This window comes from Nematolebias whitei, chromosome 1 (genome assembly GCF_014905685.2).
Source record: "Nematolebias whitei isolate Nwh7 chromosome 1, NemWhi1, whole genome shotgun sequence".
Classification (NCBI taxonomy): domain Eukaryota; kingdom Metazoa; phylum Chordata; class Actinopteri; order Cyprinodontiformes; family Rivulidae; genus Nematolebias; species Nematolebias whitei.
Genome location: NC_056498.1, coordinates 88,474,623 through 88,497,547, shown reverse-complemented (window position 1 = coordinate 88,497,547; position 22,925 = coordinate 88,474,623). Strand labels below are relative to the sequence as shown.

At 42.9% G+C, this 22,925-nt stretch overlaps 2 protein-coding genes across 2 annotated transcripts in view; one reads left to right on the top strand and one right to left on the bottom strand.

Moving 5' to 3' along the window:
- The window catches only part of tk2 (thymidine kinase 2), a 26,065-nt gene extending 9,123 nt beyond the window's left edge, over positions 1 to 16,942 (top strand). Inside the window, exons 2-10 of the mRNA XM_037688183.1 lie at positions 9,389 to 9,426; positions 9,621 to 9,695; positions 10,022 to 10,075; positions 12,551 to 12,640; positions 12,880 to 12,953; positions 14,860 to 14,948; positions 16,278 to 16,357; positions 16,503 to 16,583; positions 16,780 to 16,942. Coding sequence (XP_037544111.1) covers positions 9,389 to 9,426; positions 9,621 to 9,695; positions 10,022 to 10,075; positions 12,551 to 12,640; positions 12,880 to 12,953; positions 14,860 to 14,948; positions 16,278 to 16,357; positions 16,503 to 16,583; positions 16,780 to 16,860 — 662 coding nt within the window. The 3' untranslated portion in view covers positions 16,861 to 16,942. The remainder of the gene's footprint in view (positions 1 to 9,388; positions 9,427 to 9,620; positions 9,696 to 10,021; positions 10,076 to 12,550; positions 12,641 to 12,879; positions 12,954 to 14,859; positions 14,949 to 16,277; positions 16,358 to 16,502; positions 16,584 to 16,779) is intronic.
- Positions 16,943 to 17,781: 839 nt separating this feature from the next.
- Positions 17,782 to 20,053, bottom strand: LOC119407636. Its single transcript, XM_037674458.1, has 4 exons — positions 19,958 to 20,053; positions 19,722 to 19,835; positions 19,129 to 19,642; positions 17,782 to 18,212 (listed from the first exon to the last, which is right to left on the bottom strand). Exons 1-4 carry the CDS (start codon positions 20,036 to 20,038, stop codon positions 17,782 to 17,784), a joined length of 1,140 nt encoding a protein of 379 aa, XP_037530386.1. The 5' UTR covers positions 20,039 to 20,053.
- Positions 20,054 to 22,925: the final 2,872 nt, after the last annotated feature.

The following is a 22,925-nucleotide window of genomic DNA, read 5'->3' as shown; positions in this document are numbered from 1 at the left end:
GTCATTTATTAACAGAATCAAGTTTAACACATCACACATTTACATTAATTTGGCAGAATATGAAAACAACAACATAATTAATCAGCTTTACAACCAGGAAACCATACGGCCATGATTTTCCGTTGCTTCACCACAGACATTAATGAAAATATCTGGATTAATTTTCTAGCAGAAAGGAGAGTTTAAAGATGGAAAATTGAGATTTATCTTACAGAGAGATGTGTGAGGGAACTTATCTGTTTTAACCAGAACGTGCACGCTCCTTCGGAAATCAGCTTGTCCCAAACAGTACACTTTTGGTGAAGGTCGACTTTTACCTTTTCTGAAGATAGATCAGTTCCGGCGTGGAGTCTCACTTCCAACCACTGTTCAGCGTCTCAGTGAGAACAGCCAAATACCTCGAGAGCCGTGCGAGGTTATCCAAACAGAAGTTATAATTCCCAAAATCGTCTCTGGTTCAGCTTGTTTGGTTTAGCAGCATCCATGAATGCCTGCGTTTGCATTCACGAACTCCCAAACTCTCTGCACTCTGGATTCCAAAACTCTTGAACTCTGCTGCTCTACTTGAACTGCTGCTCCATCTTCAAGACTGAGCTTACAGCAGCTTCAAGACTGAGCTGAACTCTCTACCAGAACTCTTCTGGAACTCTTCTCTGAACTCTTCTCTGAACTCTTCTGGAACTCTTCTCTGAACTCTTCTTTTTGAACTAGGAAGTGCCAACCTTTTTATGAAGGGTCACTTCCGGTTCATTTGAGAGCTTTTTGATTGGTGGATGGACCAAAGCAGAGGTGTGGTTTGTGATGTAAGGTGTTATTAAAAGTCAAGGAAAAGATTCAAATTGTTTAAGAACAGACAGAAAGATATCATGGCAAAACCAGACTTCGTGGAGCCACCTCTCCTGTATCTCGCTGTAAAAGTTAAACATGACATTTCTTTTCAGTAAACTTTCTAGTTGATCGAAGCTTGAACACACACTTACAACTTTGCTCATTGAAGACAGAAAAATCAAGAAATGCATATTAACCTGATTTCTTCTTTGAATGAGGATTAAGGATCATTATTTACTGTTTCACAAAAAATGAGTAGTTCACTTCAACATGTAAACATTGTTTGAACTAACACAATTTGATTATCCAAACATTTGTAAAATAGTAATGATCATAGAGAATTGTCTTTTTCCACTTGATTAATTCAAGAAAGAAAGTCTCAGGATGGGTCAAACTGTATTTCTGGATTCAAATCAATGAAATGACAGTTTCTGTCCATCTGGTCAGTTTTGACACCAGGCCTAGTCCACTACATAGGTCTGCTGACGGAAACAGCTGATATCACTCAACCGGTTCACGTGAGTTGCACTGCTGCCACCTGTCTGTACAAACTGCTCAGCAGCAGCAGATGTCCAGATAAAGCAGAATTCTCCTCCCTGCTCTGTGCGGCGGCTGCAGAGCGGCTCGGCACATTAATGGAATGTTGTTTCTCACAGTTCAAAATTGACAAATCTAGAATAAATCTCATCTTTCCGGTTCGTTGGGACCAAGGAGTGACGAGAGAGGAACCCTGCGTTTTCCTCTCCTTCTGAGACTCTGGAAAATTACATTTAAATCAGAATTTCCTGAGCTTCTGTGAGAGGGGACGAGATATGTTCTAGAAATGACAGAAAACGTCATTAGAGTTCCTCCGCACCGGGGTTTGAGCTGTACTGCAGCGTGAATCCCCGGATGAAAATGGTTTGCCTATCCGTCTGGAGCGCGCGCTCATTGCTACTCGTTATAAAGTTATCAAGTGGGCACGCGTTGATGCTGTGAACTCACATGCATGCTGATGTGAGCTGGTGCGCGCTGAAGGAGAAAGAAAACACGCGCGCCCCCGAGCATGCAAATCGTTTGTGCGTTTGCTGATGCTGCGGGACGCAGCTCATCTATGTTGTGCTCACATTGTGTGCAGCTGCTCCGTGTAAGCGCTCGGGGAGCGGGTGCACGTAGGAGCCGACGTGCCCTGAAGAGTCGTGTGTGTGCGCGCCCTCATTCATGCGACGCCTTAAGCCAGGATTGCCGCGGGAGCGCGCGTTTGACGCTGGTGCGGTCAGGAAGCAGCGCGCAGCATCGGTGGGGCGAGGTTACCACTGGGCTCGGTCTGCAGAAACACATTCATTCTTGGCTGCGAATCACGTGAGCTTTTGAGTGATTCCACGAGCTGCAGTATTAATTCAGAAAACCTCCTTCGAGGATGAAGGAGTGGAGCCGCTGTGAGGCTTGTGAAACTGTTGACGCCGCGGGAGCGCACATTTGACACCACTGCAATGAAAACGCGTGTCGCTTCTGCCGAGAGCGAGATACGTTACTGGGCTCATACCGCGGTCTCACGTTAACGTTGACATGAACAGCGGGCGCTGAGAGCTGCGTGCGCGCTTTCATAACGCAGCGCCTTATAGGTGAAAGCTGCTCGAGCGCGTGTTGGCACCGCTGGCAGTGAATGAAATAACCTTAAAAGGCTCATTCGTGATGAGTGTGTGTGATGGGGCCGCTTGTCAGATCATCCGTGCTGACAGCCTGGCTAAAAGACACTTCATCATAAAATGATGTTTATTTCACATCGTGTCATCAACACACCTCCAGCAAACCGACACCTGGTTATCTTCCCTTGAGCTCTGTTTGTTGTCCTAGAGGGCCCCCTGTTGGCGTAGTCCGGGAAAAATTGAACTTCCGGATGCCGAGGATGTCTGACGGGAGGGGCTGGCGTAGCAGGGCTGGGGAGGCGTTGTGCAGCCGTGGAGCATCTTGAAATGATCTCTCTCTGATGAAAAGGCCTTTCAACAAAAGCTTCTGCAGCTCTCCTGAGAGGAAGGTGGAGTGATGAGCCAGGAGAACCTCTGGGACCTCGTTCTCTGGCTGCGATGCGGGGCGGCAGAAAGCAAAAGAGGCGCACTGGTTGGGTATGACGTCAGCTGCCCTGCGGACGGAGCGTACTGCAGGGGCCGATAGCGTCGTTAGCGAACAGCCATTACGAGAGCGGAGCGAGCCGAATGTCAGAGGGCCCACCGTCTCTTCCCGCCTCTGAACGTGTACGCCAACAGCGTAACGTGTTGTTCGCTGTGGCCGTCTGGAATGCATGCTGGTGAGCTCAGTTGGAGAGCGGTGTCACCGTCTGGGTTACGCTAACCGGAGGCACAGGACGCTGGTCCACCTGGACATCTTATTCCTATGAAGCCTCCGTCAGGCTCAGTTCCAGGGGGCACTAAGGGACTTTCCGCTCGGTGAACCCCTGCTCTGGAGATGGGTGCGGACTGTGGAGACACCCCCCCCCCCCAATCTACCAGGAAAACCGGCTGTGGCCTCGCCCGTAGGACGTCCTGTTGGGAAAACGGGGCCAGATGGATCAAGACGGTGAGCTGGAATGGAACCTAGAAAAAACAACCTTCCCGCCAGATCATCCGAACTGGCGGGAAAAGGCGTGGGACGTAAAAAAAGGTCCCTTCATGTCAGCCGCCTCCTGGGTTACGCCGGGCAACCCCAGAGGGCGCCGTCGGCCGGTAGCAGTGTGATCGCCGATGCGAAACGAGATGGGATGAGGTGAGCATTCGCTCAGCCCCCTTCCACCGACACTATGCTCTCCAGGAGGGAATGAGCAGCGGGGGGCTGCAGCTGAGCACTGCCTGTCCCGGAGGAACCATCCGATTCGCTCCGAGGGTCGGCGATAAGAGGAAAATTATAAGATGGCGTTGTCCCGCGTGTAGCGACCTGTCACTCAGAAATATTCCTCGGCGCTTACCTTGAAACAAGACTGCTCGTCAGCTTCTCCTCGGGGAGGAGAGCTCACCGGACGACCGGAGGTCGACGTGCCGGGCCAAGCATTCTTAACAAAGGTTGGTCATCTATACAACTTTCCTTCTTCGTTCTTCTGACAGTGCTATTAGCTTGCTGAAGAAAAAATGGGAGCCGATTTCCGGCTCTTAATGTAATTTATACGGACCGGGTGAGGCCCACACAGCATGTGGGCGTGGACTAAATTTTTCAGTGCAATGCTTCGCATATCGGGATAAACCCATCAGCGACAGCCTTAAAGGGCGAAGCCTATATGAAATTGAACGATCCAATATTACATATTTGTGAGTGGTTAAAGTATGTGAACCTTTGCTCCTGATATATCTGTAACCAAATGTTTCTGGTAACTGTTGATCAGTCCTGCTCACCAGCTCTGAGGAACTGTAGCCCATTCCTCCGGACAGAACATCAACTCTGGATGTTCACAGAGTCAGAGGTTTTCTTGTCGTTTCAGCTAAGTACAAGTACATATTGAAATGAAATTGTGTTCCTCAGGATCACAGTGCAACACAGAACATAACGTGCAAAAAAACAACAACACACAGTGCAGATACACAACAGAACAATAAATACAAGCAGACTATAATAAAAACAATTTTTTTTCCAGCCACATTTCTTCCTTGAAGACGATGGGTCCCCACTATCCTTCTAGTTTTTAATAATGTGTTGGACAGATCTTAACCCAATTTTAGTAGTTTCTCCTTAGAAGTTTTCTCTGTTTGATGCCAATGATTTGACCCTTCTCAAACAGACTGACATCTTTTCCACGACCACGTGATGTGTCTTTGACATGTTTGTTTAAGAAATGAGAAAAAACTCATTGCACCAGTTGAGGTTAAATAACTTGTTACCAGCTGAAAGATAATCACCCATGCAGTAATTATCCAATAGGAGGCTCATACCTATTTGCTTAGTTAAATCCAGGTGACTTTTGTTTGGCCAGGCAGTGTATAATGACAGTTATAGCATAATTGGAAAGTATTTTATACAGTACATGGTAATGAAACTTAAGATGTATTTAGTGGCCACCACAACCCAACTGAGTGTGTATCTGATAAACACCTGACTCTAACACCTGTGTGTGTATTTTGTGTGTGTGCATACTTGTCACTATAAGGTTTCTCCATAAGAATGTTGAATAGTGGGTGTGGGGAAACACAGACCCATCCCAACAGGACATAATGATGACACAGGGAAGACCGGAGCCAAAGACCCCAGCACGGAGCCCCCGGGAGTCCCCCAACAGGGACATACCCCCACCAAGAGAAGCAGAGGAGAGCCCTGGGTGGCCCCCAGCAGCTGCAATGCAGAAGCCCAAGGAGGCTGCAGCGACGAGTCCACAGGTCTTGCCGGCAACCCTCTACACCAGAGCAGATCTGGCCATGGCCACAGAGACCCAAGCCCCTAGGTCATACCACCCCTGACAGAGGCCCGACAGAGCCAAGGCACCCGGGCCCCAGCAAGCAGCCAGCAGGGCAAGCCGGCACATACCCAAGCATCCAGCCCCAGAGCCTTGATCCAAAAAGGAAGAGAAGAAATAAAAACTCCCAACAATCCAGGGAGAACCGGAGGTCATCCGTCCATAAAACATTCTTCCAACAGTCTTCTGGCTTGTCCACGTGATCTTTATCAAATTGCAGACGAGCAGCAATGTTCTTTTTGGAGAGCAGTGTCTTTCTCCTTCAACCCTGCCATGAACACCATTTTTGTTCAATGTTCTCCTGATGTTGGACTCATGAACATTAACATTAGTCAATGTGAGAGAGAAGTTACCCTGGGGTCATTTGTGATTGTGACCTGACCGATTATTCCACTCCTTGCTCTTGGAGTGCCACATTTCTGGCTTCAAACATAAAGATATAAAACTTTATTTTTTTGTGAAGAATCAACAACAAGTGGGACACAATCGTGAAGTGGAATGAAATTTATTGGATGTGTCAAACTTTTTTAACAAATAAAAAACTGAAAAGTGGGGCGTGCAATATTATTGGGCCCCTTTACTTTCAGTGCAGCAAACTCATCCAGAAGTTCAGTGAGGATCTATGAATGATCCAATGTTGTCCCAAATGACTGATGATGATAAATAGAATCCACCTGTGTGTAATCAAGTCTCCATATAAATGCACCTGCTCTGTGATAGTCTCAGGGTTCTGTTCAAAGCGCAGAGAGCATCATGAAGACCAAGGAACACACCAGGCAGGTCCGAGATACTGTTGTGGAGAAGTTTAAAGCCGGATTTGGATACAAAAAGATTTCCCAAGCTTTAAACATCCCAAGGAGCACTGTGCAAGCAATCATATTGAAATGGAAGGAGTATCAGACCACTGCAAATCTACCAAGACCCGGCCGTCCCTCTAAACTTTCATCTCGAACAAGGAGAAGACTGATCAGAGATGCAGCCAAGAGGCCCATGATCACTCTGGATGAACTGCAGAGATCTACAGCTGAGGTGGGAGAGTCTATCCATAGGACAACAATCAGTCGTACACTGCACAAATCTGGCCTTTATGGAAGAGTGGCAAGAAGAAAGCCATTTCTCAAAGATATCCATAAAAAGTGTTGTTTAAAGTTTGCAACAAGCACCTGGGAGGCACACCAAACATGTGGAAGAAGGTGCTCTGGTCACATGAAACCAAAATCCAACTGTTTGGCCACAATGCAAAACGATATGTTTGGCGTAAAAGCAACACAGCTCATCACCCTGAACACACCATCCCCACTGTCAAACATGGTGGTGGCAGCATCGTGGTTTGGGCCTGCTTTTCATCAGCAGGAACAGGGAAGATGGTTAGAATTGATGGGAAGATGGATGGGGCCAAATACAGGACCATTCTGGAAGAAAACCTGTTTGAATCTGCAAGAGACCTGAGACTGGGACAGATTCATCTTCCAACAAGACAATGATCCAAAACATAAAGCCAAATCTACAATGGAATGGTTCACAAATAAACGTATCCAGGTGTTGGAATGGCCAAGTCAAAGTCCAGACCTGAATCCAATCGAGAATCTGTGGAAAGAGCTGAAGACTGCTGTTCACAAACGCTCTCCATCCAACCTCACTGAGCTCGAGTTGTTTTGCAGAAAGAATGGGCAGAATTTTAATCTCTCCTTGTGCAAAACTGATCGAGACATACCCCAAGAGACTTGCAGCTGGAACTGCAGCAAGAGGCGGAGCTACAAAGTATTAACGCAAGGGGGCCGAATAATATTGCACGCCCCACTTTTCAGTTTTTTATTTGGTAAAGTTTGACACATCCAATAAATTTCATTCCACTTCACAATTGTGTCCCACTTGTTGATTCTTCACAAAAAATTAAAATTTTATATCTTTATGTTTGAAGCCTGGAATGTGGCAAAAGATTGAAAAGTTCAAGGGGCCGAATACTTTCACAAGGCACTGTATTTACTGATAAATTATCTGTTGTTCTTTTCTTCATTCCTATATTTTGATATGGAATATAAACTGCTGCTCCAGTATGTTCTGATTCTGGATCTTTTGATCCATCTGTAAATAATAAAAATGTATCCATATATTGCTTATGAAGGAATTGTTGCATGAAGAGCAGACTTTGATAGATCTCAGTTCTTTAAATCAAGCAGGGTGCCCACTCTCACCTGATCATCATCCATTTTGAAAACACATGACTCTAATTTCACCTTCAAATTAACTGCTAATCCTATAGGTTCACATACTTTTACCACTCACAAATATGTAATATTGGATCATTTTCCTCAGTAAATAAATGACTAAGTATAATATTTTTGTCTCAATTGTTTAACTGTTTTTTTAATTTTTTTTATTCAACCTTTATTTAAACAGGTTAATCCCATTGAGCCATGGGGACTCATTTACAAGAGAGACCTGATTTCAACAAAGTGATGACGTCAGTGGACAACAACAATAGACAATTATAAAAGAGGCATACAGATTTATTTTTTTTACAAATTAAAATAAAATGGCAACCATAAGGACAGTCAAAAGGAAAAAAGTAGCGAAAAAAAAACAAACAGCTAGATTCTAAGGCGATGTAGAAAACTAAAAACAGGAACATGTCTGCATTGGTTCTTGCCAAGAACTTAACAGATGTTTGAAGTCACTTAGAGGTCAAGGTCGAGAGCTTCAGATCTTTTTGCAAGATATTCCAGGAAACAGGAGCGGAGTAGGAGAAGATCCTTTTGTCTAGTTCAGTCCTCATTGAGGGAACACTGCAGGTAATAATGTCCTGAGAGCGCACGCTGTAGCTGCACTCACGCAGAGACATATAGGAGGAGATGTATGAAGGCAGCAAACCAAGAAGAGATTTAAAGATGAAAATGTACCAGTGGTCTACTTTATCTACTTTTAGGACTTGTGTGGAAATCTGATGATGTTTTATGTCATATTTATGTAGAAATCTAGAAAATACAATGGAAGTCAGTGACGAGCTTGGATGTGTGCTGCTGCACTCTGAGGGTATTTTAGAAAAAAACAAGTCCTAAAGCAGTGAGAGACTGCGTGAAAGAAGATACAAATATGCCCATTTAAATGTATATACTGTAAAATGGGTGTAAAGACTGCAGGAATAAGAAGAGTTTGCAAAAATGTTGTATACTGGTAATTAAATAAATAAATAATTAAATAAATAATTAAAACGTTAGGGTGACATCTTCCCGCTGTTAGTTTAACATTCTGTAGTAAATTCTCTGAAAATCTTCAACTTTATACTGTGATAGTTTAAAAACAGTTAAAGGTATTAAAGTGTTCGTTCAGTCATGTAGTCAAACTTTCTGAGCTGTCTAAACTTTGAATGTTTCCACTGTGAAGTACGTGTCAGCTGCAGAGCTCCAACAGGGATGATGGGGTTTCTCTTCTCTTTCAATAACCCATCATTTGTGTGTATGTGGGGTTTTCTTTTGCAGGTTATTTTTGTGTGTAATTTTTGTCTAAACTGAACATGGAGTACATTCATAGCCAATCGTTCCTGATTGAGTCACATGTTTTAATGTTGTATATTTTTTTGAAGGGGGTGTTTCAAATCCTTGGTGTGAGGCGTAATGAATGACAGAACCTTGAGAATAATGGTCAGATAGTATCAGTCATGCTGACTCCAAATATTAATTGGTTGTAAACTTACGTAAAATGATTTTTGAGTGTTTCATTTGAAATAGTCCTGTGGTTTATGAGATGTTTTGCTAACACGACGCAGACATGAGCAAAAACACAATCACCCTTTCACCTTCATTTCATCATCAGTGTTTAAACAGTACGTCTGCCACATCTAGTCTACGTGGCTGATATGATTAAAGATGCAGGGAACATCTGTACAGATGTGACCCATGGCAGTATACTGTCAGATGAAAGAAGTCTTTCATTTACCCTCCTGGAAAACAACTCAGGTTTCCTCCTTCACCTTGCTGCAGCAGTACTCTGTCATTATTTTGTCTCCGTCATGAAAAAGCTTGACGAGAAAAGACCTTTATTCATTTCCGACGCTCTATTTTGTTTCCTCACTTCTCATAAGTTTCCAGCAGAGGAGTTTTTCTGAAATATTGTCTCATTTTTTTTTTTTTTTTTTTTTTTTTTAAGAAAAGTTGATGCGGAACAGAGACAACAAGAAAACTGTGGTGAGCCTCTTTTGTTTGAGATTTAATCTTATTTATTAATTTAGCACATAATTACAAGTCTTTTAGTCTTTTAATGATAATCAAATTAACTACCTTAAGTTTCCCATTCTACTTCAGAACTTTAAGATGACGTTGGTTTTCTTCATTTCTGCTGACAGACCTGCTTCACTGTTTTCTTTTGTCGTTGTTTTCAGATCTGCATTGAGGGGAATATTGCCAGTGGAAAGACGACGTGTCTGGAATACTTCAGCAGGACGAGCAACATAGAGGTAGCTCAAGCAAAGTTGGCTTCTTTGTGAATACACTCTTACAGGCTGTTACTCTGACACTGGCTAAAGAGATACCATAACCTATATTTGAGATGAGGAAATAAACCTGTTAGTCAGGGTCAGCTGAAAAGTTAAACTTCCTCTTCTAAGGTTATTAATTATTATTAATTAAAGAATGAGCCATGAGGATTTTAGAAAAGTCCATATTCCACACATAGATGTGATGTGAAACCATGGTTGTGATGCTACAGATGTTCAAAAATATTCTGTCAAACAACATAACATGGAAAATGTTCATCGATTCCTCTGTCTTCTCTTTGTTTCAGGTCATTACAGAACCGATTTCTAAATGGAGGAACGTTCGCGGATACAACCCTCTGGTAATTTACACAACTGGGCTCGAACATTTTCACTGATATCAAATTTTATAAAGCAATCCTTAATTTCTGTCCTGGGTTTGTGACTTCTAAAATAAAATATTCAGAGATTCTTTATTGTCATTTCACCACATGTGGTACATGTGGTGGAGCAAAATTATGTACACAGGGTCCCAGTTACATCCAACAATAAAATGTAAAATAAAAACGGTAATAAAATCTAAGATATGAACTAAGAAAAACATCAGCTATAAATATGCTAAGCACTACTAGCATAAAAACAATAAACACATTACACCGAACAGCAGCGCTAACATGAGTCTGTGTGAGCAGATGAGCACGCATGAACACAGCAACATGAAACAGATCAGCAGCAACATGAAACAGATCAGCAGCAACATGACAGATCAGCAGAAACATGAAACAGATCAGCAGCAACATGACACAGATCAGCAGAAACATGAAACAGATCAGCAGCAACATGACACAGATCAGCAGAAACATGAAACCGATCAGCAGAAACATGAAACCGATCAGCAGCAACATTGAAACCGATCAGCAGCAACATTGAAACAGATCAGCAGAAACATGAAACTGATCAGCAGCAACATTGAAACAGATCAGCAGAAACATGAAACCGATCAGCAGCAACATTGAAACAGATCAGCAGGAACATGAAAGTGATCAGCAGCAACATTGAAACAGATTAGCAACATTGAAACAAATCAGCAGCAACATGAAACAGATCAGCAGCAACATGAAACAGATCAGCAGAAACATGAAAGTGATCAGCAGCAACATTGAAACAGATCAACAGAAACATGAAACAGATCAGCAGCAACATTGAAACAGATTAGCAACATTGAAACAGATTAGCAACATTGAAACAAATCACCAGCAACATGAAACAGATCAGCAGCAACATGACACAGATCAGCAGCAACATGACACAGATCAGCAGAAACATGAAACAGATCAGCAGCAACATGACACAGATAGCAGCACCATGAAACCGATCAGCAGCAACATTGAAACAGATCAGCAGAAACATGAAACCGATCAGCAGCAACATTGAAACAGATCATCAGCAACATTGAAACATATCAGCAGAAACATGAAACTGATCAGAGGCAACATTGAAACCGATCAGCAGCAACATGAAACAGATCAGCAGCAACATTGAAACAGATCAGCAGAAACATGAAACTGATCAGCAGCAACATTGAAACTGATCAGCAGAAACATGAAACCGATCAGCAGCAACATTGAAACAGATCAGTAACATTGAAACAAATCAGCAGCAACATGAAACAGATCAGCAGCAACATGACACAGATCAGCAGCAACATTACACAGATCAGCAGCAACATGACACAGATCAGCAGAAACTTGAAACAGATCAGCAGCAACATGACACAGATCAGCAGAAACATGAAACAGATAGCAGCAACATGAAACAGATCAGCAGCAATATTGAAACAGATCAGCAGAAACATGAAACAGATCAGCAAAAACGTGAAACAGATCAGCAGCAACATGACACAGATCAGCAGAAACATGAAACAGATCAGCAGAAACATGAAATAGATCAGCAGCAACATGATGTGATTTTTCACAGTGATTATTCTGGTTAGAGATTCATGAGTCTTAACAGCCTCAGGGTAGAAGCTGTTCCTCAGTCTAGTGGTTCTACACTTAATGCTCCTCAACCTCCTTCCTGAGGGGTGTGGGGCAAAAAGTGTATGTGCTGGGTGAGTGGGGTCCTTCATGATGCAGGTGGCCCTCTTCCTGCATCTGGAGGTGTAGATGTCTGTGATGGTGGATATGTAAACAGTGAATATGTATACAGTAATAAATTTTTTGGGGTGGAATACAAATGCACATTTCAGTTTTACAGTTTTTTTTTTATATAATTATTTAAAACTCTTGAGAGCTCCTCCACATTGAGAGGAGGCTCAGGCATCTAACATAGTAAGGATGCCCCCTGGACACCCCCCGGGGGGGGGGGGGGGGGGGGGGTCTGGAGATATCCGACTGAGAGGAGACCCAGGACATGCTGGAGGTGAGTCTGTGTCTCTCAGCTGACCTCTCAGTTGGCCTGAGAACGTCTTGGAGACTTCTTGGAAGATCTGAAAGATGTGGCTGTGGAAAGAGATGTCTGGACCTCCCTGCTCAAACTGCTGCCCCCAAGACCTGAATCCAGTGGAATTAATGGATAAATGGAATTTTAAAATAGTTTTTATCTCTTTCTACTTGATCATTTTGTAATATTTTGTGTAAGTCCATTATTTAAATTAAAATAAAAAATCCATAAAAATTCCTTGTTGTAAGGAAACAATGAAAAGAAGATTGGGGCTTTTTAGAGGAATTATTTTTCATCTGCTTTCACATAAATCTCTGAAAGACTAAAAACCCCGAAGCACCGTATAACATTTAAAACTGTTAAACCTTTCTGAGGTCTTCTTGCTGTCTCTGCAGGCCCTGATGTACCAGGACCCTCAGCGCTGGGGGATCACGCTGCAGACTTACGTTCAGCTCACCATGTTGGATCTACACCTGTCATCCACTGTAAGTACACTGTTAGCACACTAAGCATAATGTTAGCATACTGTTAGCACACTGTTAGCATACTGTTAGCACACTGTTAGCATACTGTTAGCACACTGTTAGCACACTGTTAGCACACTAAGCATAATGTTAGCATACTGTTAGCACACCGTTAGCACACTGTTAGCACAATGTTTTCACACTGTTAGCATACTGTTAGCACAATGTTATAACATTGCTAACAGTAACTTTGGTTTCAGTCTGCTCCTGTCATGATGATGGAGAGGTCCATCTTCAGTGCCAAGTACATCTTTGTGGAGAATCTCTTTCAAAGGTATCAGTAGCTGTGTTTTAACAGACTTTAGGATTTCAGACATGAAAACATGAAATACAATCTGAGCTAAACTTACATAAATTATGTTTCATCTTCATTAAGCTCTTAATTTAATGCATATGAGAATTAAAATATTCTCTAATCACTCAGAAACCTTCATGCTACAATAAAATGTGATTTGAGCCCCTAGTATACTGCCGCGTACGTCCATACGCAGAGGTACGCACGTACGTACGCGGAGGTACGAACGTACCCCCCAGGACATGTCCGTGCAAAGCTCAAATTTTTACGACCGCATACGCGTACGCAGTGTCGCACAATAAACTGCCCAGCGACGGACTGTTTTGTATGCGACACCAATGTATTAAATTCCCCTTCTTCATCCCTGATCTGGCGTTTTCTTTTGTTTTTTTGCCAAGAGACAGTGATCTCTTCCTCTTCCGTTGATGCCATGACTGAAATGGTGAGAAATGGAGGAATTTGTCACGAGCGAATTAAACTCAGGTCCAGCGTGGCTGCAGGAGGGTCTGGAGATTTCCTGGTGGGCTGGTCTGATGTGTGGGCTGTAGAGCCAGCGCTCCCTGTTTTTTAATTTTTTTTTTAGATCTTTTTATTAACTACACAGAACATCGCTGCGGCGGAGACTGCTAGCGCTCGCTTTTTTTCTTTTTTCGACCTGTCAATCAATCCAGTAGGCGTGTCAGTAAATGACCAATCGGCGACCTCAATTTGTCCCGAAGGTAAACGTCCTTTGTCTGTGAAGCTGCTCTGCAGCTGCTCGGGGTGTACGCTGGAGTATGAAGTCTGAACCCTCTACGTACAGTACACGCGTACGTACGCGTGAATGGACGTACACGGCATTATACTGGAGCCTTTTGCCTTAATGTTGGCTGATAAGGCAGAATGCCTCACTAAATGTCTCAGGTAAAGCCGTGACCTTCACTACCTCCACCATTTCAGCTATCTTTGTTTGTCTGAGGTTAGCTCACCCTGGGTTACATTTCCATGTGGGCGGAGCCATCTTACCGTGAACGTCACATCAATTTAATTTGAATTCTGACTTTTCTGTCTCAGATTGTGACTCAAAATGATGTAAAGAACATCAGATTATTCTCGGTCTGCGTTCTTAGCCATTGTAGTGATGCTCGGTACACGTGCTGTGTTCCCCTCTGTTGTCACTTCCTGTTACTGCACTGCACTCAGCGGCATGACCTTTTTTTATTTTTTATTTTTCGCAATACGTTATTAATGTTATTCTTCCAAAAATACATTAATTTTATTTGCAGAATTGTGACATCACAGGCACTTTAAAAGCTTGATACAATAAAATTAAGTGAAGCAAATCAGAAACCTAAAAGTTGATAATGAAATTGGATGTTTTGATTCAAGCTGGATGTCATCCTGTTTGATCTTCCAGTGGAGAATTAAACTGGTTTGTCTTGTTAACAAAGAGTTTTCAAAGGAAAACAAAAAGCTTTTATAACAAGCATGTTAAAGTAGTGTTTTTAGAACAATCAAAGGTTTTCCCTGACTTAGCCTATTTTGTGTTTGCCAAGGTAGCTGTGGCAGCCATATTGAAATTAAACCATTCCATAGTACTCAGAGTGTTTTTAGGGAGTTACTATAGTTCAGTATGTGTAAAAATATTCAGACAATCCACATGAGTCTTGGCCCTGCTGTGACTAGCCATTAGCTCATCACTCCTGACAGAATCAAACACGTTTTCTCCAAATTTAAGTTTTTGAAAAAGTTATGTACAACAGGTAATACACTATATTATCATAACTTCACAGAACCTCACTTCACAATGTTTAAAGTTTTGTTTTAATGTCTTTTGATTTGAAAGTGTTAAAATCGTAACTTCTCATTTTGACTGATGAATTCTAATTTCTTTCCCTCCCCTCAGTGGAAAAATGCCAGAGGTGGACTTCGCTGTTCTGAGCGAGTGGTTTGACTGGATCACAACGAACATCTCCCTCCCGGTCGACCTGATTGGTAGGAACACAAAATGTATCAAACGTTTCACCCAAATTGTTTGTGTACCTGTGGAAAAGAGTTTTTATTTGTAAAAAATAAAGAAAGGTTGAAATTTCATGAAGACAAACAGAAGAGAGGTGCTTCTTGTAAATATTTGTTCATAGAGTTAACTTTAGACCTGTCGTTATACCTCCATTTGTTTTAAACATAAACTTTATTCTATGGATGACAGGGACTAAACTTGTGCTTTACTCTTAAACAATAATTATTTTTAGAAAGTATATTCACACCTCACACTGAAACAAATATAAAACATCTTGTGAGCATTTTACAAAATCTGAATTCATGTAAAAAAAAATACACATTTACTTAAAATAAAAGAAACATTTTAAGATAATCAGGAAGAAAAGAAAATATTAAAATAAGGAATACAAAGAAGAATTGGCACAGTGGGTCAGCTGGTAGAGCTGCTGCCTCTCAGCAAGAAGGACACCGGTTCTAATCCTGGCCCGGGGCCTTTCTGGGTGGAGTTTGCATGTTCTCTCCGTGCATGCTCGTTTTCTCCAGGTACTCCAGTTTCCTCCCACAGACCAAGAACATGCATGTTAGACTGATTGTTAACTCTAAATTGTCTCTAGGTGTGAGTGAGAGAGTGAATGGTTGTTTGTCTCTATGTGTCCCTGTGATGGACTGGAGACCTGTCCAGGGTGTCCCCGCCTCTCGCACAGTGACCTACGACCAAAAACGAAGAAGCAGGTAAAAGAGGAAGGAAGGGAGGCGTCTTCAATGATCCATGCTGAGTGTGCCATGCCAACTTGTGTTTTGTGTATTTATTAAAACTAACACGATGACTTTAGCCATCCAGCAAACAGCACCTGTATTAATTTACATGTTGGTATGACTGAAAAAGATACTGATCAATAAAGTGACGTTCTAAAGGGTGACGTCAACAGAAAAGTTAACAAAACACCCTACTAACCCAGCACCTGATGCCATTACCCAGATCAATAAGTAATGTGTGACCACGCCCCTCATGATGTGAACACCTGTGCCACCATAAACAACACAACAGACATTTTGTCTCTTACGCAAAGAATAGAAAGAACAAACATTAAAACTCAAAGAATTGGGTGTGCGGACATGTTGAATGAACCAGGAGTGCTTCACCATTTGGTATTTGTTCTCCTTCAGCTCAGGTGGTCGCAGCTAAATAACCATGTGACATTATTTTATTTTTTTAAGTTTTTCTAAAAAATAAAATAAAAACTTCTCATACCTACAGCACCAATAAAACCTCCTGCTCTGTAGTTTCTGACGGGCGCTCTCTAACTTTCTCACTGGCCATAGTTTACCTACAGACTTCTCCTCAGACGTGCCATGAGAGGTTGAAGCAAAGATGCAGAGAGGAGGAAAGAGTCATTCCACTGGTGAGCCATCAAAAACACTGGAACTGTCCGATCCACTGGTGTCCGTCAGGATTTAGACAGATGGACTGATTTCACTGAGCAGTAAAATGACCACTTACATTTGGTTGGTCGTTTCAAACCTCAGGTGTGTGTGTGTGCACATCAGGAGTATCTGGAGTCCACACATGAGCTGTATGAAGACTGGCTCATCAGGTGTTCCTCCGCTCCTGTTCCTGCTCCTGTTCTGGTGAGTTCAGTCATGTGAGCAGATCTTTGACCTTCAGTGTCAAGGTCATACAGAAAGCTGATGCTCCGGCATATTGGGAGTGCATTTTTGTGTCAATGAAGAATTATCATCTTTCTTCTCCTTGAATGACCTCGATATGGAGAAACCAGTGTCTGTGATTTAAAAAAGTTAAAAAGAGAAAAATACTTGTTTCCAGGTGATTCCTGCTGATGGCGACCTCCAGAGGATGCTGCACCAGTATGAGCAGCACCGGGACAAGATTCTTACAGTAACTTGATGCCCTCATCCCTCAGTGCAGCTTGTGTATATATATGATTTTATTAGGGCTTCATAAAAGATAATTTCCAGCTGTTCTGACTTAAATATTGTTTTCATCTTAAAGATTTTCTGTATTCTGACCTACAGTTTAACTTCAAACAAAACTAAACTCAAAGTGAAGCATTCCTCTGAATGTCAGCGTTGGTTAAAAACTATTTTAATAAAAACTTTTGAAAACAGCAAAGAGACTGATTTATTATACATTGTTTACATTATATGCACTAAAACAAGCTTGAAGTCCCATAAACACCTTCAGAACCATAGTATGTGGTGGAGTGCAGATCAATACGATCGAATCAAGGTTAAAAGAAAAATCACTATATTCACACACACGGAGCATGGAAAAAGTTTAAAGGAGCTAAAATACCTGAATCAAACATATCTTGTCCTGAGAAGGCAACGTATCCACCTTACAATGATGAACTCAGACACAGGGAAACATCAACAGTGACTTATTAAAATATATTTAAAGTGATTTAGAGCAAATCCCTGAGAAAACATGGATGCAACTTTTTGTGCACAACACCCGATGATTCATTAAGTGAGCAGATTTCAGTGTAAACCGTTACATTTTACAGACAACGTTTTGATTCTGCACATTTCACAGATTCACAATAAAAAGTTCTTTAATCCAAAGAGCTCGGTCTGCTCCGACAGGTCTGGATGTTCACAGTTTACACCAGATTTGTTAAAAATGAAACAAAAAGAATGGTTTATAAACACTAAGTAAAACAGTAGCGTTAGTAAAATAATTGCTCATGTTGGAACAGAAACTAGTATTACGGCACATTTTAAATCCCTGAGAAATGATTTTATCAAAACTTTGGCATAAAAACACAGGATGGTTTTTATTGAGTTGCTCTGCTGTCCATCAGAGCATTTAACAAAGTGTTACTTGTTTCTCCTCCGGCTGGCCTGTTGGATCCCTCTCTGGACCTTTATAGCTCGGACAGTTGGCTGAACTCTCAGTTGGTGCCGAGACCCGTTTCTGCTCACGTCTCAGTTTCCAGTCAGGCTGAGAGGACTCTGTGTATCTACTGGGCTCATGACTGAAGACTTCACCGCCCTCCATCTCTTGCAACCTGACGTTTGGCTTCACTGCACCTCTCTCAAAGTTTTTTCTTTCCCTTTGTCTTTGTTCCTCCCTCTCCTCTCCCTTTGGGTTTTCTTTGGTTCTCTTTACGTCCACTTTGTTTTCTCGGACACACAGATGGCCCATCTTCTCCGACAGTTCTCTCAGCTCCTGCTCCTCTTCAACAGAGCTTAAGGACTGAAACTCTTGTTGTTTGGCCACTCTCATATTTTCTCCCTCTGTAAGAAAACAAAAAACATTTACAGTCCAACAAAGTTAAGTCAGGTCCTCCGGACGGTTTAATTTACAGTGTTTTCAGAAAGTATGTTGGAGGAAGAATCAGTTTTGTTGTGTGTTTCCTTGACTGATGAAGCCTTCCGGATCGAAGACGAAATGTTTCAGCACAAAAAAAGAAACTGTCCAGATGACCCGACTGAAAAATGTTGGATTTTATACCTGGATTTATGGGGTTTTTGTTTGTTTGTTTTTTGGTTCTGGGTTTGGGTTCTGTTCATCACATTTATGATTCGATGCAATAAAATAAATTTAAAAGGTAACAGATCATTGTAAACTTTGGTTTATGATTTTAATTGCTGGATGTTCGCCCCCCTGAGCAGTTTTGTTTAATAGCCCTGCTCTAAATGTTCTAAAAGAGCACAGAATGTCATGATTTCAGCTCCCTGCCTCCACTGCTCTTTGCCACCTGCACGTGCTCTTGGCCACGCCCACTTCTCAACTCTGTAGGGAGAACAGCTGATCAGCTGCAGCAGAACGCTTATCCTGCAGTGTGGACTGCACAAGCAGCAGGTGCTAAGTAATTGAAAATAATTAATTTTAAATAAAAAGTCCATGCCGATCGTGCGGCTCATCCATCAATCAGCCAATTGTGTGTCATGTCCAATCTTATTTTGAAAAACCAAAATACAGCGAGTCCACAATAAACAAACTGCAAAGTCGCGAGGGACTACTGTATACAGTAAAACCACCTATCCAGGTGAGCCAAGCTTGGATCAAATCCAAAACGACTCGAGGCTGTATATGAACTTTAATCAACGATTTTATTATGAAGTTTGAGGTCAGAATTGCGCACTGTGGAAATGAGCAGGAAATATTGTTACAGGTGACTAAAACTAAGTGCATGTGTGTGATCGTTACCGAACTGTGGTTGAGTCCTGGCAGGGAACTCCTCAGTGGAGGAGGTCTTCTCATACTTCAGCCTGGGTTCTTTGGGTCCAGTTCTCTGGGTGATGTAAAGGGAAATAGCTTGAGGACCACTGAGCTCGTGGACTCTATTTTCATCAGAGGTACTGGTGTTTGATGGAGCCGTGGTCCTTTCGTTGTTTTCATCGGTTGACTCACTTGTTGTACTGCTGGCATCGACAGGTTTATCTGCTTTACTTAAATCGTCTCGACTGAGGAGTGTCGGAGCAGCAGCTTTACTCCCCTTAATGCTGTCTGTTTTTGAAACTGCAGCTACCTTTCTGCTGCTCGCGGCACCATGCACCCTGGGAAGCTGCTCTGACACCAGAGGACGACCCCTGAAGGACAGGTCTGAATACGTCTCCTGCAGCTCCATAACAGACTGGTCATCATTGTTGAGGTTGAGGTGGTAGCGTCGAGGCTTCGGCTGGGGCTTTGATGCAGCCCTGCTCTCCAAATCCACAGAAACCTGGAGAAATGAAACAAAACTGGAGTTATCTTATTTAGACTCAATGTGTACGGGCTGACAAGCCATCCCTCCATCCTACCTCTTCTTTATCCCTCCTCTTCTCATTGTCTTTTTCTTCTGATGTGGTTTTCTTTTCTGTGTGGTCCATCCATTTCGCAGGCTGCTCTTTTCTACGGAGAGCTTCCAACCATTCCTGCAATATTATATATTCCATCATAAGTCACATTTGTGTGACTGTGCAGGAAATAAATTGAAACATTGTGACATTTTTGTGTCATTTTACTGTATATGACATCAGACTCGTCTAGATCTTACTTGTGGGCCCAGCTGATCCTCCACCAGTAGATCCAGGAGGTGATAACACTGCACCCGGGCCAGCAGCAGCTCCAATCCCATCTGCACGGCTGTCTTTGGGTCGGCATCCGCACTGAGTCTGAACTCACTGAGATAAGGCCACATATGCAAAGAGGATCGAGGGTCAATTCATCTCACAAGACCCTCGGAGCATGTGGAGGGGCATTAAGTGCATAACAGATTATAAAGGAAGGAGTGAACAATGCCCCAAATACCCATCTCTGCCTGATGCCCTCAACAAGTTCTATGCACGCTTTGAAGACCCGAACAGACCACCCAGCACCAGACTCACCTTGCCACCGGATGAAGAGCATCTCAGCGTGACCTCAGCAGAAGTAAGGAGTACCTTCAGGAGGATTAATCCGCACAAAGCAACTGGCCCAGACAACATCCCCGGAAAAGTGTTGAAGGAATGTGCTGATCAGCTCTGTGAGGTGCTGGCAGACATCTTTAACACCTCACTTACCCTGGAGACAGTTCCCACCTGCCTGAAGACTGCCACCATCATCCCAGTCCCAAAAAGCTCTACAGTGACTGGTCTGAATGACTATCGGCCAGTGGCCCTCAACCCGATAGTCGCTAAATGCTTCGAAAAACTGGTCATGACTCACATCAAAACAACCATCAACATCAACGAGGACCCTCATCAGTACGCATACCGTGAGAACCGATCAACAGAGGATGCAATCTCCTCTGTGGTCCACACTGCGCTCAACCACCTGGAGCAGAAAAACTCTTACGTCCGTATGCTCTTTGTGGACTTCACATCCGCCTTCAACACCATGATCCCCCCAAACCCTGATGGACAAACTATCCAAACTAGGACTAAGCCCCTCCATCTGCAACTGGGTACTAGACTTTTTAACAAACAGACCACAGTTAGTGAGGATCCACAACCTCTCCTCCTCCACCATAACCCTCAGCACTGGCTCTCCTCAGGGATGTGTGTTGAACCCCCTCCTGTTTACTCTGCTCACATATGATTGTGCAGCTACCCATCCAGGCTGTCACATTGTAAAGTTTGCAGATGATACAGCGGTGGTGGGATGCATCACAAACAATGATGAGTCCAGCTACAGGCAAGAGGTGGAACACCTGGAGAGCTGGTGCAAAGAGAATAACCTTCACATCAACGTGAAGAAGACAAAGGAGATGATTGTGGACTTCAGAAGGAACAAAAACACCTACACCCCCCTGAACATAAGAGGATCTGCGGTGGAAGTGGTCTCCAGCTACAAGTACTTGGGTGTACACATGAATGACAACCTCAGCTGGAGCAACAACACCACCAGCCTGATCAAGAAAGCTCATCAGAGACTACTTCCTCAGACGGCTGAGGCGAGCTGGTCTGGGAAGCTCAGTCCTCACCTCCTTCTACAGGTGTGCAGTGGAGAGCATCCTGTGCTCGAGCATCAATGTGTGGCATGGAGGCTGCACAGCTGCAGAAAGAAAAGCTTTGCAGAGAGTGGTGAAGGCTGCACAGAAATCTGTTGGAATCAGTCTCCCCACCATCACAGACATCTACACCTCCAGATGCAGGAAGAGGGCCACCTGCATCATGAAGGACCCCACCCACCCAGCACACACACTTTTTGCCCCACTCCCCTCAGGAAGGAGGTTAAGGAGCATTAAGTGTAGAACCACTAGACTGAGGAACAGCTTCTACCCTGAGGCTGTTAGACTCATGAATCTTTAACTAGAATAATCACTGTGAAAAACCACATCATGTTGCTGCTGATCTGTTTCATGTTGCTGCTGATCTGTTTCAATGTTGATGTGTTCATGCGTGCACATCTGCTCACAGACTCATGTTCATGTTTGTGGTGATGTTCAATGTTTTATGTTATGAGTGCTTAGTGTATATTTAGTTGATGTTTTTCTTAGTTCATATCTTAGATGTTATTACTGTTTTTCTTTTACATTTTATTGTGGGATGTAACTGGGACCCTGTGTACATAATTTCGCTCCACCACATGTACCACATGAGGTGCGAATGACAATAAAGAAACTCTGACTCTGATAAATCAAACAGAGCGGAGGACAGCGCTGAACATAACTGGCACTGTGTTCGTCTAAACGCAAACAAAAAGATTAAGGACAAAACACAAACGGAAGCAACGGTGGTGAAACTAAATCCTACCAATGAGTAGAAGTGTTTTCAGATGACCCTTTAAAACAAACGGTGTTGGTGTGTGTGACAAGAATCGACGGCTGGTTTCATAGTTAGGGCTACGACTGCCCTCTGCTCTGTGACAACAAGGTAATCATCGGTCTAACTGAACTCAAGGCTCATAACGCTAAAAGGCTGAACAGAATGAAGCTTTCTCAATAAAGACATGGGTTGGTTTTGTCTGAAGAGGGGTTCTGTTGAGTTATTAATAGTAGTCAGTATCTTACCTGTGGTAGACAGAGATTTACTGATTTGGGGTGTCAGAATTTTTCACTGAAGACAGTGTTTGCATGCATAATTGATGGGGGGGGGGGGGTGTTTTCAGTCAGGGTGTCTCAATACTAGTTGTGTTTTTTCAGACCAAGCGCAAGTACTAGTACTTCAGTTTGGGTACTTGCTGATACTGAGTACTGATACAGAGGAGTTAATGAGTGAGTACTTAAACATTACACAATGAGTTTAGAAACATTAAGAACACAACAAACAGTCTGCTGTCTTAGGATCACTTGTCTTAATTTAAATATCTCTAAACTATGGATTTTGTTTACTTTTGTCCTCAGTTTGTTGTGCTAGTGGAGGAGGGAATGACATTGCTATGCAAATTTATCAGTTTCAAGTATTGGGGTGTTATTATGAGTACAAGTATGAGTACTTGAGGCTGGTATTGGGTCCACCACTAGTTTTCAGGAAAGGTTGGTCCTGACATAGAGGGGTGCCTATAGCAGAGGGGTGCCTATAGCAGAGGGGTGTCTATAGCAG

Coding starts and splice junctions, on each gene's coding strand:
- LOC119407636 (XM_037674458.1), bottom strand. CDS start 20,038: ATGGGATTGGAGCTGCTGCTGGCCCGGGTGCAGTGTTATCACCTCCTG. Junction 19,836..19,957: donor AGGATCAGCTGGGCCCACAA/GTAAGATCTAGA, acceptor ATAATATTGCAG/GAATGGTTGGAAGCTCTCCG. Junction 18,213..19,128: donor CAGGACTCAACCACAGTTCG/GTAACGATCACA, acceptor GTTTTCTTACAG/AGGGAGAAAATATGAGAGTG.